Source organism: Chelonoidis abingdonii, chromosome 21 (assembly GCF_003597395.2).
Source record: "Chelonoidis abingdonii isolate Lonesome George chromosome 21, CheloAbing_2.0, whole genome shotgun sequence".
In the NCBI taxonomy this organism is placed as follows: domain Eukaryota; kingdom Metazoa; phylum Chordata; order Testudines; family Testudinidae; genus Chelonoidis; species Chelonoidis abingdonii.
Genome location: NC_133789.1, coordinates 3,221,124 through 3,237,711, shown reverse-complemented (window position 1 = coordinate 3,237,711; position 16,588 = coordinate 3,221,124). Strand labels below are relative to the sequence as shown.

Below are 16,588 nucleotides of genomic sequence, written 5' to 3'. Positions count from 1 at the left end.
TCATCAGGCTTCTAGGACATGGTGCTCCCTTACCCAATCCCACAGGAGCCAAGAGCCTCTCAAGGAAGCTCTTGAGCTGACTCTGCAGCCAGCCATGCTAAGGCCAATGCAGAATCCCAGGCGATGGCAAGATGCCCACTGGTTTCAAAGGCAGCTGTTCTGCAAGAGCAGTCGCACTGTCTCCCTAAGCACAAACGGCCACCACCGGTTAGAGGTGGGCAAACCTCCCATGGATTGGTGAATTCTCGGGGCACGCTGCCTGCTTGCTGCTAGGGGTGGCAGGCATGGAGCAGAGCAGGGACTGAGGCAAAAGCAAACTGCTAGTGAGAAGGTCCTTGATCCCCACTCTCTGCAAACTCTGCTTGGCGAGGCCGATTCCGAGATAGGAGTTGAATTTCCCATGCAGGGCTGCGTCAGAGGTATGTTCTGTTCCAGGCTGTGCTGTCTCAGCAATGGCTCACTGCCTGAATCAGACCGTGCGTGAGTCACATGGGGTGTTCAGCAAGGAATCCCAATGGACGTTTCCCAGCAGGAATTTCCATACATTCTTTTTAATGGAATTGCTTAGCGGTGAATCCGCTTTCCAGGCATGTTGCATGGACATTGCTTTGCATGGAAAGGTCCCTACAGCAGGTTCCAGAACAGGGGTCCATCTTCTCAACTATGGTACAACCCCATAGCTGCTGAGGACAAACTAGAACGACAGACCCAGGCAAATGGACGAATTCGGAGATTCTACTCATGGCACTGATGTCTTTGGTCAGGTTTGCGCCAGCTGTGAGCGGGAATGGAGATCATTAGGAAGGTAGCTTACAAGAGTCAGGTCGTGCCCTGAGCTAGCCCCTAGCTACTCTTCCCAAAGATGACAATGCTGGTGAGTGCCAGAACCGCCACCTGTATAGGGAGAGTCTCTCGCTGTAAATCTGCCACCCATCTGACCAGCAAATGGCTGCAGAGAACAAAGAGGAATCTGTCAACCTCCCCCGGCTTGGGTAACACTGCCCAGCCAGCCAGGTGCTAACTTTTCACCTGCCCACTCAACAGGCAGTGGCTAGCTAGTTTCAGAGCCAGGATCTGCGGCCTGACACAATAAGACAGGATTTCTAGGTTAAGGGCCAGCAAACACAGCAGAGATTTGTAGAAATTGGCCAGAGGAGAATCTAACAGACCCTCCCCCAGCCAGCAGCATTTGCACTGGGGCAGCCATTAGGCGTAGACAAGGATTGGCACAATCGGCACAGCAGTTCACTCCAGTTTCAAGCAGGTGTCAATGGTGTCTATCTGTACTAGGGGTCTGCACCGGATCAGCTGCACTCGCAGCCGACCACCACTGGCTGGCATTGGGCTGAGAGCCCCGTGTCGGGATAGTCACATGGCAAGCTCCACCTTGCACTTGAACCTAGGGCACACAGAAGGGCAGCTGGGATGGATCAGAGCCTGGGGACACAAGGAACTTAAGGGGAAGGGCCCAGTTACAGAGATGCTAACAGGGAGAGCCAAGTGTTAATGCTAAAGGAGCCCCTCAACGACCCTTCTTTTCAATTTCCTGTCTCAAGCAAAACACGTGAGTGAAGAAAAGACAAATCAGCAAAAACTCAGCAAAGCCAACCGCTCCCACTCAGCCTGTCAGTGATGAGATAATACGCCAGGCAACCCAGCACCATCGCAGTCTGATCCGGCCCAGGGCTGGGTGATCAAAAGGAGCATGCGCTATTTACTCCAGGCAAAGGACTTGCACAGAATCAAAGCTCTGTTCTCACAGCAGCACTGCCGAGCGAGTGCTGTAACAAAAGGAACTTACAATCATGGTCACACTCACTCATTCACAGGGGTTTCCTAGGATAGCTCAGTCCAGCATCCCTGACTGCTACCGAGAGTCAGCTGGACCCTGACCCCAGTCCTTCCAGCAGCACGACATGCAGTGGTTATCAGAAGCACTCTCCCCAGGCAGGCTCACATTACCTTTCAGAGTGCTCTGGCTTCCAAGCACTAGTCAGAGCTATGGGGAAGTCTGTTTGTATCCCTAGGAGAGGGAGGCAGTTTTGGGGACTCTACTTCACTCTATGCACAGATCTTGTTCTCTCCTTAGAGAGGTCTTTTTATTTTTAAAATCAATCTTATATGGAAGAGTCATGAACTGCAGATCTGAAAGCAACAGGAATGGATAAAAATATACAAAACAGAATCCAAAGGGAATTACAGATGATACAGATTGAGATAATGCTGCTGCCTCCGGGGTGGAATGCAGGGCAAGACTTCAGTACGGGTAAGAATCCTTTCTTCTTACAAGCAATGTTGGTTTCCTCTGGTTGGGGAAGGCAAGCTCCGGACTCCCTTACATTAAGATTGAATTAAATCATTCTACCCTGCTTTCCCATCGCGATGCATTCCACCGGGAGAGGGGAAAGGGCAGGTTTTAGGCTGGCTTCATGAACAGCTGGAAAAAGCAGGCAGGCCCTGCAGCACAATAAGGCTGAGTTATAGGAAGGGGGAGAAAAGCACTAGGCTGAATGGAGGAAGAAGCATTTGAAAGTTGTAAGGTGAGCTCACGCTTCATTTTACTGTATCTCAGAACTGCTAGTTCCTTGGCGACGGGAGAGAAATGCCACAGAAAGCGATCTGCTCTTGGGGGTTTATCGTAGGTTTATTTAAGCCCATGGTACAAGTCAGTCATAGCACATGACAGGCATCTTACAGGGTGTCAGAAATACACTGGCCAGCAGAAGGGGAACAAGCGTTTCAACCTATGAAGGGGCGAGGGCAAATTCCGTGCTGAAATCCCCCTTCTGGCATCACATGGGATGAACCAGCAACGCCCATGGACTTGAACTCAGCTTGTGCCATGTGGCAGAAGCGAGTTTGGTTCATCTCTGCCCAGGCTCAGCGAGGGCATGTACTGCGGAGCTGCAGGGATATCTGGATTGAAAGGCAGCACCTAGGGGGCATCGGCAGAGGGGCGTGGGGAAAGCGGGCCCATCAGCTAGCTGGATCCAAGACACAGTACTATTTGCTGTCTTCCACAAGCGCTAACTGGCGCCTCTTCCCCCTGCGACAGAGATGCCATATCTGTTCTAGCTGCTTATCTTAGCAAAACTTAGGAGACAAGGTAAATCTAGCAAGGAGCCCTGGTTCAGAGCAGTATTCCCACAGGAACCTGTGCACTCCCTGCCGACACAGGGGCGGGTGACGTTATGCGATGGAGCTAATCAGAACAGGAGAGAAGCATGAATTGTCTGCTGCAACGTTTTGCCTGCAGAGCCATGGTGGTTGCAAAGTTGGACTTTGAAGACTCCCAAACTAGCAGAGGATCGTGCCAGAGAAGGCTACAGAAGAAATCACCACAACACTCCCCTTTTTTATCTAGCAATACCAGTTATGCATCCCCTATAGATTTAAAAATACCACTTCAGAAACCCCTGGGATCTGTAAGTCGCAGCAGGTAGCACCTTTGCTACAGATAAGATGTCGTGTGGCTGCTTTTCAGTTGGGTGTTTGGAGATGAAGGCCCCTGATACATTTGTTTCAGAGTCACCGGTCCACGGGTGAAGCGGACAAAGCTGCACGCACTGGAGGCAGGAAGGCGTTGAGCAGCCATGGGGTCCCTGTAGCCATTCGTCAGCTCTGGGTCCCGTGTGCAGGACGTTTTGCTCATTAGGAGTCCAGGACTCAGTCACAACTCCACAGACTCAACTGCAAATGGAGAAATATCCCCGCTACTAGGTCCCAGGGAAATCATCAGTCTCTTGAGATACCACGCCTTAGCACAAAGGCTAATCGGAAAGAACCGAGCATCTGGGCTTTATGAGAATAAAAAACTAGGTCTTAAAACTTTAGGAAAAAAGATCCTATCAACAGCCAAACAGCTTTCGGCATCAGATGCCGATAGGGAACCACAATCCCACATGGGCCGGAGAGAATGGCACCTCTAACATGTCTAGTGCTGGGGAAAGCTGCTTCTCCAGCCACCCAGGCTGTTCCTGCGAATGAGGCGCTGCTAGACTCAGGGTTCACTGCAATGGTGCCCCCCCGGCACGGAGAACAGGCAGGATCCATGCAGCCAGAGACGATCCATTGTCCGCTCTTCCTAGCTCTCCCGGCTTCTGTCCCGCCTTCCCCTCACACAGCATTGCGGAAGGGGGAGCCGTGTTCACAAAGCAGCAATGGCCTTGGCAGCCACCCGGCGACCCAGGGGCAAGCTGAGATCCGTGATAGCCAGGACAATTTTGGGACTGGACATGGTGGACACTTTCACCAGCTCTGACACCTGCCCAGAGAGAGGGGAGGAGAAAAACAGATGCCTCAAGTCAGCGTTGGAGGCATCACTGGTCTGGAGAAAGGGCTCAGAATAGCACATGTGCAATAGCTACCAGCATGCAGGTCACCTGAGCCAGATGGTGGGACATGAGTCAGACTAGAAAAGGGAGGTGTTGCCAGCGGGTCAAGATACAGGAATCTGAGCCCCAAGACAACCTCCTGCAGCTGGAGGCAACTTACGGGGCTGCTCTTCGGTGCTAGCAAATCAGGTTCTCATAACAGCTGCGGCGTCTTGCCCATCTCTAGAGAGTCCCATCAGAGGATCTCAAAGCACTTTGTGCCTCACAACCCCCTGCAAGGTGGGAATTAACCCCATTGTTCAGAAGGGGAAACTGAGGCATGGGAGCAGGCATGCTAGGTGCCCAAGGTCACACAACGAATCACTGGTAAAGCTGAGAACAGAACCCAGATCTCTCGATTCCTAGCGCCAGGCTTTAAACCACAAGACCAACTTTGCCCCAAGCAATGGGACTTAGCTGCTGTAACAGTTTAGCCTTCGCCATTAGGCCGAGGCCCAGGATATTGGCAGGAGACGCTGCCCCGTATAACAGGCTTCCCCGAGTCAGTCAAACGCCAGCAATCACCCAAGTCACCCACGGTGCCGCTACTAACCCTCCACCTCCCCGAACAGCCCCTCCGCTCCGTCGCGGGGAGGCGTGACAGGTCTGACTAGGCCTCTTGCTGTGCCACGCTGCTCCAGAGGCAACCAGTCTGCCCCCCAGTTCCACGCCACAGCAGCCCCAAGCTCAGGCACTGCAGAGTGAAGCGGGTGGGTCTGCCATGAGGGGGGCTGGGTCACAGATCTCAGCAGGGACTGCGGAGCAGGAGCAGGACCAGAACTCACCATCGTGAAGGGCATGAACTGCAGGATGCTCCCACGGCTGCCCTGCTCCAAGCAGTCCACGCACTCCTCCATGAACCACTGGACGAACTGGGTGTGCGTGCCGGCTGTCTTGGCTCCCAGGATAGAGGAGATCAGCAGGAAGAGGTTCGCTGGGGAGGAAGGGAAACGAATGGGTATTTGTAGCCTCAGGATTGGCAAAGGGCCAGGTGGTACTCCAACCCCTGGGGACTGGGGTCTCCTTCCAAAGGGCTGGGGTGCACCAGGCTCACCCACTCATGGGCACTAGCTGTATCAGGGCACCTGATTCTGCCAACACTGGCTCATTCAGCACCAGAATGGCTTTACAGCAGGAAATGTACCAAACCCCTGCGTTAGGGAGACCAGCCAGCGCTCTGCTGCCGCCAGTGGGACGGGATCCATGCTGCGAGCCTGCCACGCAGGGACGCAAGCCAGGCCCACGTCGAGGGGAATCAACAGGAGCAGTGACTATGAAAGCGCCCAGTTCAGAAAGAAATCTCCCTGGGGAGCCCATACACTGCAACTGACCAGGTCCGTCACAGCACGGCAGGGGGTGGTTCCACCTTCCTCTAATGCACAGAGAGCTGCCGGCAGGACACCTGACCTGACAGGCCATTGTCTGATCCAATCCAGGCCTACGCTCCTATACAGCCCATGCAAGCCTCCTTATCAAGCCTGGGGAACAGCTCCCGTTTGGTTGGGACTCACCAAGGACTCTGTTGAGAGGGTCCCTCATGCTGACGGTGTGAAGCTGGGAGGCAGACAGCGAACTGCTCATCGAACGATCTGCTGCGGAGGAGAACACACCCTGGTCAGGAGGGCAGCTGCAATAACCCCACCGTGCACTGCACTCAACCACAGCTGTTGACCTTCCACCCTAGGCAAGATCAGGGACTGCTGCCCCTTCCTAATCTTAACCCCGCAGGACCATGGAGAAAACCAAGCCAGACAAGGCTCCATCCCTGCAGAGAGGGACAGCAGAAAACTCCTGCTATACCGAGCCTACCTGCAGGTGTGCTTTGCTCTGCCACTTGAGGGGTCTCTTTCCACCCTCAATGGGGGGGCACATGTCTTCCCCAAACCCTCAATTTTGTCTTTAATATAGTGATACTCAGACCTCAGTGGTTCAGGAGCCAGATTAGTGATCAACATTATGCAAAAGTGCCACAGTCATGTGAATGATTGTCTCATTTACTACAATCCTACGTATTCATATTTAAACAGTATGACAGGAGAAATATTTAGTTTTATATATGCAGTGTGTATATATAATTCTTACAGGAAATAAGTTAATATCATAGTGCAAGTTGATGACTTAATTGGTTAATAACACAGTAAAAGCACCCTGGCTGTGTGATGTAATTATCAATCAATCCAAGTTATTTACCCGTGCTGCAAAGAGCCGCAAGAGACACACAAAAGAGCCATTTGCGGCTCTCCAGACTCAGTTGGAGAATCACTGCTCTGATACAATCAAAGCTTTCCCAGCCTTTGGGGGTGTTTGGATCCAGGGCTTTGCTCCGGCCCATCAGGCAGAAAGGTGAGCTAAGAGGTTCGGAGCAAGATCCAAAGCTGGTTCCAAATGTGAGGTGTTAAGATGATCTCTGAAGACAACATACATGTGGATTTGAGTTGCCATGTTAGTCCATTGCAACACTGGGGTAGGAGAAAACTTGTTTCTGCTACCACGCTCGAAATGCAGACCTACAGACACACTGTTTGCACTCATCACCTGGATTTCTATGTTGATCACCACACCGGGTGGATTCATTATTGCCCATTGGCTCCTATCGTTAATATTACTGTAGGTCAACTGGACGTATCACAGGATTTTTGGCATTCTGGGATTGGACTAAAAATGCCACGGCTAATTTTTGGATACATCACTATGCTTCACTGCTGTACAAGCCCAGATATTTATGGTGCTTTCTGAAAGAAAGCGAGGCAGGCAAAGCTTAACAGTGGTTATTACAAAGATGTATCTGTCTTCATTTCCCCAGCAATCCACGTCTGATTTGGTTTGAATAATGGCTCTGAGCCGACACTCAGTAAAATCATGATTAACGTAAAGCAGTAAAACATTTACATAGTGCCATTTGTGCAAAGTACTTGACAAAATTAAACTGATGCACATCTTGTCCTTACGGTTCACATCACCAGCACTGAAATCAGCCAGCTCTGGGGTGGAACACGGCAGCTGTTTAACAGCCTCACAACAACAGCCTCACAACAACGCTACTGACCACTCATTTAAATGTCATAATTGGGGACAGGGGGGGTTCATAGACACGTTGGGCTGAAAGGGACCTTGAAAGGTCATCAAGTCCAGCAGCTGCGGTGAGGCAGAACCAACTGAATCCAGACCATCCCGGACAGACATTTGTCTAAACTGTTCTTAAAAATCTTCAGTGAGGGGGAGTCCACAGCCTCCTGTGCAAGCCTGTTCCAGAGCCTAACTGCCCTGTTCTTTAGAAGGCAGAATTCTATCATCGGCATTGAAGTGTGTGACCAAGACACCAGAGTTTAACACTGCAACTCTCGGGAAAAGGACCAACGGGATCTACACTAGCCAAGGCAGTCTGACCCTCGTGTTTACATCTCACGCAGGACCGGACAGGTAGCTAAGAATGCCAATGTAAAGCATATTCCCCTGCAAACTGCTCGAGAACTATGAGTAAACTCAGGAAGCAGGATTTCCAAATCACTGCTCCGTCACAGCAAATTTTCAAAAATTCTACATGGTCATGGAAAAGGGGAGAAAAAGGTACATTGAAAGGAAGAACAGGAAAGACAGTGAAATAAGGGGAAAACCGCACAGAAGGTTGTGCATGTTTAAACAGCAACAAAACCATCAGAAACCCCCGGTTCAAAGGACACGTGCTGAAAGGAAACCACTCAACAGATTGATAGGCTAGAGAACTGCAAGGGCATTGCTGATTCACTGCAGACGAATCTGAGCAAGCATATTTCTGACCTGTAACATCCTGCTATATATAAGCCAAGACCCCAGAATGCGTTTCCTGTTGGATCTGTCGCAATGATTATTCATCCATACACCAGTAACAATCAAATGTTACATTACATCGAATTCTTAAAATTAGCTTCATTTTGCTTCTTTAATGAAGGCCACAGCCAAGTGAAGTTCCACACATGTCCATTTTTACCTGAGCAGTACCAGTAATGTCAGCTCCTGCCGGGACTAGTTCGGCTGGAGCACGTGGTGGGGGTCTCTGATGCTGACAGAGAGCTCTCCTGCCCCTTACGCAAAGGGCAGAAGTGATGAAGATTATCAAAAAACGCCCGTGTCTCCAAGTGCATGTGAGACGTTGAAGTTAACAAGCAAGGCGGCCTTCCTAACACTTATCGCCACCCAGGTCCTTCATGGATCACAAGGAAGCAAACTTAGGTACAAGCCCAGCCCTCGCTCCTGCTTCCCACCTTTATGGCTTCAAGTCATAAAAGCCTCTTTAGTGAAGTCTCTAAACCTTCCTCAACTCCTCCTCCGTCTAATCCGTGAACTGGGGTCACGCCGCATCCCAGCCGTTGCTTACGGCTTTCTGCAATTCACCTCTAAAGATATTGTGCAGTACCTGCCGATCACTGTTAAATAACAGCTGTGTTCCAAACGAGAGGTGCACTGCACCGCTGGGCACAGAGAACGCTGTAAACCCACTGGTTAGTCACACTACATAGAAAGCCTGAATCCATGAAGTGCCGAGCACTCTCCACTCTCAGCCACATCAGCTGCACAGATCATGAATAAAACGAACGCTTTGCATTGATACAGCAATTGACACGTTCAAGTATTAAGCGATTAACCCGTGAGGCAGGCGGGTCAGTATCAATAGCCCCAGACCAACCAGAGGCAATGAAGTGATTGGTCGAGGCCAGGTATCATCCGTGTTGGAAAGGCAGGAATAGAAGCAGGGCCTCCTGATGCCCAGATCCCCACCCCAATTCCAGCCCCCAAGTCACATGGCCTCTGGGAAGCTGGTGCCAGAACTTCACTTACTAGGGCTGGACAGAACATTGGGATCCTCCTCGTTGGAGCTCAGCAGGCGCATGAGCTTGGACGGTTGGGTGTCGTCCAGTGGGAACAGGCTAATGTAATCCTGGGGAGGGGTAAAGCAGAAGATTCAGGCCTGGCTGAGCTGGCGCTCACTGCGCATCCCCAGCACCTCACAGCCGCATCCCTCCCTGGGGGCAGGGGGCAGCACGACGGGATGAAATCAAGGGCAAGGCGTGTGGCCAGGTGGGGGATTTTAACCCGCAGCTCGCACGGCAGCAATCGGAGGTGTGGTCCAGCTCCATGCGGAGGGATCACCGCACACACGTGTGCGTGCGAAAACGGTCAAGCGAATGAACTTCACCAGCCAACCCCAAAGTATCCCCGAGATGGCAGCCTTCCCTTTATGAGAAAACCAGCTCTCTCGAAAACAACCCGACTTCCAGCCCATCCTGAGTGGCTGCTTAAGATGGGTTTGCCCAGATGTGCACTGTCCACAGGATGTAGATCCATGCACCGCACATACACACATGTACCTCTATGTCCTCTCGGTGTCTCTTCTTCTGCCTGGCTGATGCCTGGCCCTTGTTGTGGGAGGAGTAGGAGCTCAGGGCGCACCAGACAGAGAGCCTAGCATGAGAATCACGGGAAAGGAAAGCAGTGTGAACTGCAGGGGGCGGTTTCCCTGGATTCAGTATCACCTCAGCAGCACGGCAGACGGTGCTCAAGAGGATCTGGGTTCCTGCCTCCGTGGCTGGTTCATTGTTTGGGGGTAGTGTCATCGTCAGCATGAGCTTCCCAACATGACACAGCACCTTATCACTTCCCCCTAGCCCCCACTGCTCTACCCACTGAGCCCCCCATACACAATCCAGGAGACTTCCTGCCTCCTGCTAGCCTGGCCAGATTTGCTTAGTCATTGCTTTGAGGGAGGGAGACGGTGTCGAGAGCAGGGGGACGGGCAGCAGGATGCCTGGGTTCTATTCCCAGGTATGCCACTGACTTGCCAGGAGAGCATGGGTCACCTCCAGCAGGGATCCTCAGTCCCGCCACCCCCCCGCTCTAAAAGCAGGACTCGTAACGCCGGCGGTACATGTCTGTCAAAGGGCCCCGGGCTGAGGCAGGCCGGGCGGTTCCCTTACTTGGCAAGGGCCTTGCCAGGCGGGTCCATCAGGGTGTGCCACTTGGAGGAATCGGTGAGCAGGCTGGGCAGGATGTGGCCAAGCAGAGATAATGTCAGCTGCTGCATGTCCAAGCAGAAGATGGCGTAGAGGAGCTCCACGGCCCGCAGAGCGTGCTCCTTGCGGGTTTCCTTCAGCAGCTCCTAGGAGGAGATGGTGGGGGACAAATCAAGGAGTGGGGAGTGGATTGGCAGCCCTGCCCCTATTGCCAGGGATATGGGGATCTCTGGAGGCCATGGCTGTCACTCCTGCAAGCAACAAACGTTACCTGTACGCAGCAAAAGGGAGGCAGCGTAATGCAATGGTTAGAGCAGAGGTTTGGGAATCAGAACTCCTGGGCACTATTCCCCACTCAGACATCAACTTGCCACTTCCTCCAACCCCCCACCCATTTGTGCCTCAATTTCTCCATCTGCAAACCTAGCACCATTCTACATACAGCCTCCTTCCGCCCATCCCCCAGCATGTACCTTGACCAGGTTGTTGCAGAACCAGTACACGCCCCCCATGTGCAGCAGCGTGTCGAAGATGTGAATGGAGCGACTATCGACCCAGCCCTTCTCCAGCACCTTGGTGAACACACCCATCAGGACCTCCTTGATGGGCTTCTTAGGGGGCAGCAGGTTCCAGTAAGGGATGGGGTCCGTCCCCGTGGAGGGGAACCGGATCTGCGTCGCCGTCTGCTGCAGGACGTCGGCGCACATGCGCTCCAGGATGGAGCTCATTATCACCACGCTGGGAAGCGAAGAGACACACGGAGGGGGCTGAATGAGAGGGTGCCCCGCACCCACACCCTGCTCTCTGCAGACACCTGCTTCCTGCAACATCCAGTTTGAGATTTAAAGCTACAAGAGGCAGGAAATCGAGCCAGGGTGGGAAACTTCCATAGCATGGCTCACCTTCTAATGGAGGGACTGGCTCCTGGCCAGCTCAACTCCTCCCCTGCCATTCCAGATCTCCCTCTCCTGAAACATCCCTGGGGCAAGAAACATTTGGAAAACACTGATGCTTTTTGCCTGCAGCAGCTGGAGAGGAGGAGCAGCCACCAGCTCCATGCGCCCAGCCAGAGCATGGTCATTCCCTACAGTCTATTCATCAGAGTTCTGCCCAAGCTAGTATTAGATGCCTCTCTAGTAACAGAGCCCCCTCCCCTCCAGAGACAAGGTCCCACGTGACCGCCCCGCTCACCGCTCGTTGTAGAACTGCAGCGTGTTCTCGCTTTGCAGGGACGTGGCCAGCTGCCGGATCATCTGCAGCGACTTGTCTCGCTCGTCCAAGCCCAGCATGCGGACATGGGCCACCAGCCAGGCCATGGTGCACACGGCCATGCTGCACACCTTCCCTTTGATGTTATCCGTGATTTTCTGAGGGCGAGATACAGGCGGGCAACTGAAGTTCTGTGCACAATACAAATGCGGCCCCACCCCTGTTCCAAAGACACCGTCCAGTCTCATGTCGCTGGGGGGTCCTGAAGCAAAAGAGCCAAATCCACCCCGGGTGCAACTCCATCCATTTCAGGGGAGTGGGTCTAGCCCCAAAAGCTTGGACCAGCCCCTTGGAGGCAAGTACTGAAAGCAAATGGTCATATGCAGTGTTTCTACAGTGATCTTTCTCCCCAGACCGCAGAGCACTTGACAGAGGGGACTAGGGTCAGCGTCGAGATCCCCCAATACAGATGGAGAAACTGAGGCACAGAGAGGCACGGCACCTCGCCCCAGGCCACAGGACAGGATTTTGTACGTGTCTCCCCCTACCAAAAGGGCTGGATGTTTGTTAGTTTCGAGCTCTGCAGGTGTAAATGCCTGGTAGGGAGAGCTCCCAGAAAAGAGCAAAATCTGGACTCCGCAATGCAGGACAAGGGAGATTTGGACTCGGTCCTAACCGAGAGTTTACACCTCCATACAACTTCGCTGGCATTAGACACTTGGATTGTGAAGGCTGGTACCACTGAGCACATGACACACGGATCACACACATGGTGAGCGGTGAAATTCCAAACATGGTTTCTTTGTGTTAGCTGGAGGCTGGTGAAAGATGCTGGATTGGCTGTTCTAGAGACTGACGTCCCTGTTTACCAAACCCTTCTGGAAACAACCAGCCCAGGGAGGTTTGTGCCTCAGCTTTACCCCAGTGGGGAGGGCTCGCCTAAGGTGCCTGGGGACGAGCCAGCGCAGCAGCTACCTGAATCGACTCGAAGGTGAGCACTCCGTTCTCCCAGGCATTGAGGATCTCCAGGATGGCCGCCGAGATGCTCAGACATGCCTCGTGCCACTTCATTTGCCTGCCGGGGGGGGGCAGGGGGAGAGGGGAACAGAGGGAAAACTGGTCAGGGGCATAGGATACCTTTAAACGCTCACACACCGTGACCACACCAGCCCAAAAAGGCAGCTCAAGTACTGGCGGCAGCATGGGTCCCACGGGCAAGCCACGCTGCTGGCCCTCAGCCTAGGCTGGGTTCTGGTAGCTGTTTGAGAGGGGAATGGGCTCAAGCAAACTGCTCAGCTGGGAATCTACCTCAGCCCAGGCTGGAGTATGGGTGGGAGTCGTGTCCCCCCCCTTCGCCCCCAAACACACACACCCCGCACACACTACGTACACCAGCTTCATTTCTGAGGAGCTGTTCAGCAGAGTGACCAGCAATTCCACCTTGGTCGAGTCAGGCCGGAAACAGGGATGATCCGGGTTGAGGATTTTCCCCTCCTCCGGCATGCAGGTCTGCATCCAGGTCTCGAAGAACGGCACCTCACCAGTGGGGTTGGACTCTGAGAGGATCACCTGGAAAGAGGCCCCAAGCAAAGGCATCCTAAGAGAACAAGGAGCAGCCCAGCCAACACACAGCTCACAGCTGAAGCAACAGCAACACACAGTGGCCAACGTGGCTAATGTCAGGGGACTGTTCCTGATGGAAAGGCAAATCCCCATGGTTCTGAGGTGAGTTACTCTCTGCCCTCGAAGTGTCACTCTCCCACGGGATTCTCCTTCCCTTCCTGTTGTGCTGTGCACAGACTGCAGATTCCACCCCAGAGGTGGCTGCATTTCTGTGACAGAATGGAAGCAGACCCTGCATCAGCCTCTAAAAGTGCTCTTTGGAAGGCAGACATGACTGCCACCGGGACCTGGCGTATCTGTCCCGAGCAGGGGTTCTTGTCTGGCCAACTCCTCAGGTGTAGAATGCCCCCACGCCCTCCTAGGGTGCGTCCCTTGCTTCCCTACAAACCAATCACTCCAGGTCCCTGGTAGTGTTTTGGGCCAAGGACTTCCCCACCACACCTGTGCACAGGAAATCCCAGCAGCGAGGAAGCCAAGGATTGCAGAAGCCGCGAGGTTTGCATCAGGCTGGCCTCCTCATCTCGGTTTGCTGGTGTGTGGAGCCTTCCCTAGGACCCCCAGTTCAGTGACCTGGAGCAGCACCCTGCAGGCTCTCACAACCCAAGTTTGGAAGCAGGGCTGGGGTAGGAGCAGACAAGGAGCAGGCTCTGCTGCACTGCAGGTCAAGTAAAGCATGGAAATACCAGAATGCAAATCAGCTGCAATGCAGGTGAGTGCCGGGGACTCCAGCTGAACCAACCCACAGCACAAGGTTAAACCAAAAGAAACCTGTCTAGGGAGGAGTCACGCCCCCCAAAAGAGCTGTTTCACTAGCCACCCAATTCCCCTGCCCAACTATCTGCCCCTTTTAACATTCCCTGGAAGCAGATCTAGGCATGTGCGACACGCCAAAAGACTGAACTGCTAGGCTGCAGGCACGGGAAAAGCATCTGCACTGTCTTCCTTGCCACTGCTGCTTTATTAGCTGTATGGTACCATCACGGGGTGCCTGTAGTCCAACCCTCCACACGGCAGTTTGGCTTTTCGAATCTCCAAGGGGGAGACATGGCTGTGAATTTTCCTGTTCAGAATACAGGAGGCTGCTGCCTGGGCTACTGGCTGGATTGTGCACTGACACAACGGAGCGGGGTTGGACTGTGGAGTATGGCTGGCTCCCAAGCCACAGAGATTCAAGAATACCTGTATATTTCCCTACCGAGTATACAGGAATATTCCTGCGCACTTCCCTAGCCCTCTACGACATCACAAACAGTAAGCAAGGCCCACAAGCCCCTGGAGAGACACTTTAGGATTACTTTAAGCAGCACCAAAATGCAGCCGCCTCTGGGGTGACACACCAGTGCTGTTCAGCAGAACCCAGCCAAGCTGCACTAGAGTTTAGGATGGAAAATAATTAACAACAAAGCCAGCTGAAGTCACAGAGTGTGTTTACTAGCAATCCTTCATTCCTTTCCATCCCTTCCCCCAAGGGATCAACCAGGACCTTCCAAACATAGTGAATTAATTCTCACCACACTCCTGAGAGGTGGGCATTAAAGACTGGGAAACAGAGGCAGAGAGCAGGGAAGTGGCTTATTCAAGGCCACAGAGCGAGTCAGTAGCACAACCAGAAACAGAACCCAGGAGTCCGGACTCTCCTGTCCTAAGCGTTATCTGCCGTAAGTTAGAAAAACGAAGGTAGAATGAGAACGTGCCCAGGATAGGGTGGTTAATTCCCCAAATACAAACGTGTTTAATAGTGGTGAGAAAGTTCCCTGTAACCACCCCTGGAGCTGCTCATTGCTAGAGCTGTCTGTATGGTATTCATACAGGCTAGGACAATGCTGCATCCTTACCCAACTGGGGCCCCTCGGGGCAAATGGGTGAGAAACAGACCGCCCCCGCCCCCAGAATCCAACAAGCACATGGACATAGACAAGTGACAGAGCTTGAGCCAGGTTAGCACCTTCTTTCATGAGGTCAACAATGTTAATTGTAGTTGCACAGCGCCCCCAGGTGGGCATCTTTATATATTAACCTTTGCCTGAATATCAAAACTAAGCAGGAGGACACAGGATCAGAGATGGGAAGAGACGTGGTCGATCCCTGAGCCCGTCTCGCCAGAATTTAACCCAGACCCAGCTCTAGGAAACAAAGCAGGAGTGGGAGGGGATGGTTTTTTCTATCTCCGCCTCCTGTGATGTTACAAGGTTACACCAAACGCCCGCACTTTGTGGGTCTGACAAGTGGCAGGGGGCGCAGGAATGTGAGAGCTGCGAAGGAACGGGCAGGTTAAACCAAAGTCAGGAGTGCCCATTGATTTTCACAGGTTCACAGGCTTCAAAGCGAAAAGGGCTGGCTGTGGTCATCTGATTTGACCCTGCAGAACACAGCCCTAGAGCTCAGCCAGAGATCCCTGCAGCAGATGAACCATTCTGTCGTGCCCGATAATGGGGGCGGCCTCAGTTTGGGGGCGCCCAGCCCTTTGATCTGATTTTAACAGGTGCTGAGCACCCGCAGTTCACTTCAACTGGAGTCTTGGGTGCTCAATGCTTCTGGGGAGGGGAAAAAAACCAATCAGGCCCTTGGCTAGCAGCTGAAGTCAGCAGCCACTGACAGACGTTTGGCTGGAAGTTAATTTCATGTATCCATTGACATGAGAGCAGAACAGCAGTCACCACAGCTACCAGGACTCACGCTCTTTCCAAACCCAGCCCTCTCTTTTCCAAGCTGAAAGGAAGCTGGTGAAATGAAATGACCAGATGATCTCTGCACAGATACCCGTAGGGGGTCACCATCTGTGGCAATCAAACCCACCACCTTTGGATCCTAAGGCAGAAGCTTCTGCCGCCCAAATGAAAAGACCCAGCTCCGTTAGCCGCACCCTCTATGTGATCCAGCCACTAGAGGGGCACCGAGAGTCACCGTGCATTAGCCTGGGCTGTAGACGCGCTGTACGGTCTGAGCTCTTGTTTATTCATCCAGAATCTCCTAGCTAGATAGCACAAGCTCAGGCTTCTCGGAGATGCCAGCCCGCAGAGTCACACGGACGGGGGGAGCCTACCTCAGAGCCGTAGGTCTGGGCGACGTGGCACAGCATGAGGAAGGAAATGTCGAACAGCAGGGCCCTGACGGAGGCGGCTTTGGCTGCAGAGGAGAAAGCAAGCTGTTACCGGAGGAGCTTTCCAACCCCAGCTCACCCAGCTCCTTCCCTCGAGGCCCCAGTGGGATGCTGTGGAGGGACCTCCCCCGACCTCACTGCACTGGCGCATGCTGCCTCCCCTGGGGCCCCCGGCAGTCCTACTGGCAGGGAGAGCAGGGCAGTGCTCACACCGCCCAGATCTCCTCACCTGACAGACCAACACTTCCACAGGCCTGGAACTGTAACTAATCCCCACCCCACACCCTAGGCCAAGA

The 16,588-nt window shown here is 53.2% G+C and overlaps 1 protein-coding gene across 5 annotated transcripts in view; it reads right to left on the bottom strand.

The window, feature by feature from the left end:
* Positions 1–2,625: 2,625 nt before the first annotated feature.
* MED24 (mediator complex subunit 24) overlaps positions 2,626–16,588 on the bottom strand; it is a 36,439-nt gene continuing 22,476 nt past the window's right edge. For 3 of the 5 annotated variants that reach the window (XM_032788919.2, XM_032788918.2, XM_032788924.2), the window contains 11 exons: positions 16,236–16,318; positions 12,960–13,138; positions 12,545–12,644; positions 11,552–11,727; positions 10,834–11,098; positions 10,325–10,506; positions 9,719–9,812; positions 9,189–9,288; positions 5,885–5,965; positions 5,159–5,307; positions 2,626–4,264 (listed from right to left, as the gene is read on the bottom strand). In XM_032788919.2, coding sequence (XP_032644810.1) covers positions 4,148–4,264; positions 5,159–5,307; positions 5,885–5,965; positions 9,189–9,288; positions 9,719–9,812; positions 10,325–10,506; positions 10,834–11,098; positions 11,552–11,727; positions 12,545–12,644; positions 12,960–13,138; positions 16,236–16,318 — 1,526 coding nt within the window. In that variant the 3' untranslated portion in view covers positions 2,626–4,147. The remainder of the gene's footprint in view (positions 4,265–5,158; positions 5,308–5,884; positions 5,966–9,188; positions 9,289–9,718; positions 9,813–10,324; positions 10,507–10,833; positions 11,099–11,551; positions 11,728–12,544; positions 12,645–12,959; positions 13,139–16,235; positions 16,319–16,588) is intronic. The other 2 variants (XM_075059701.1, XM_075059702.1) reach the window with 2 other exon arrangements.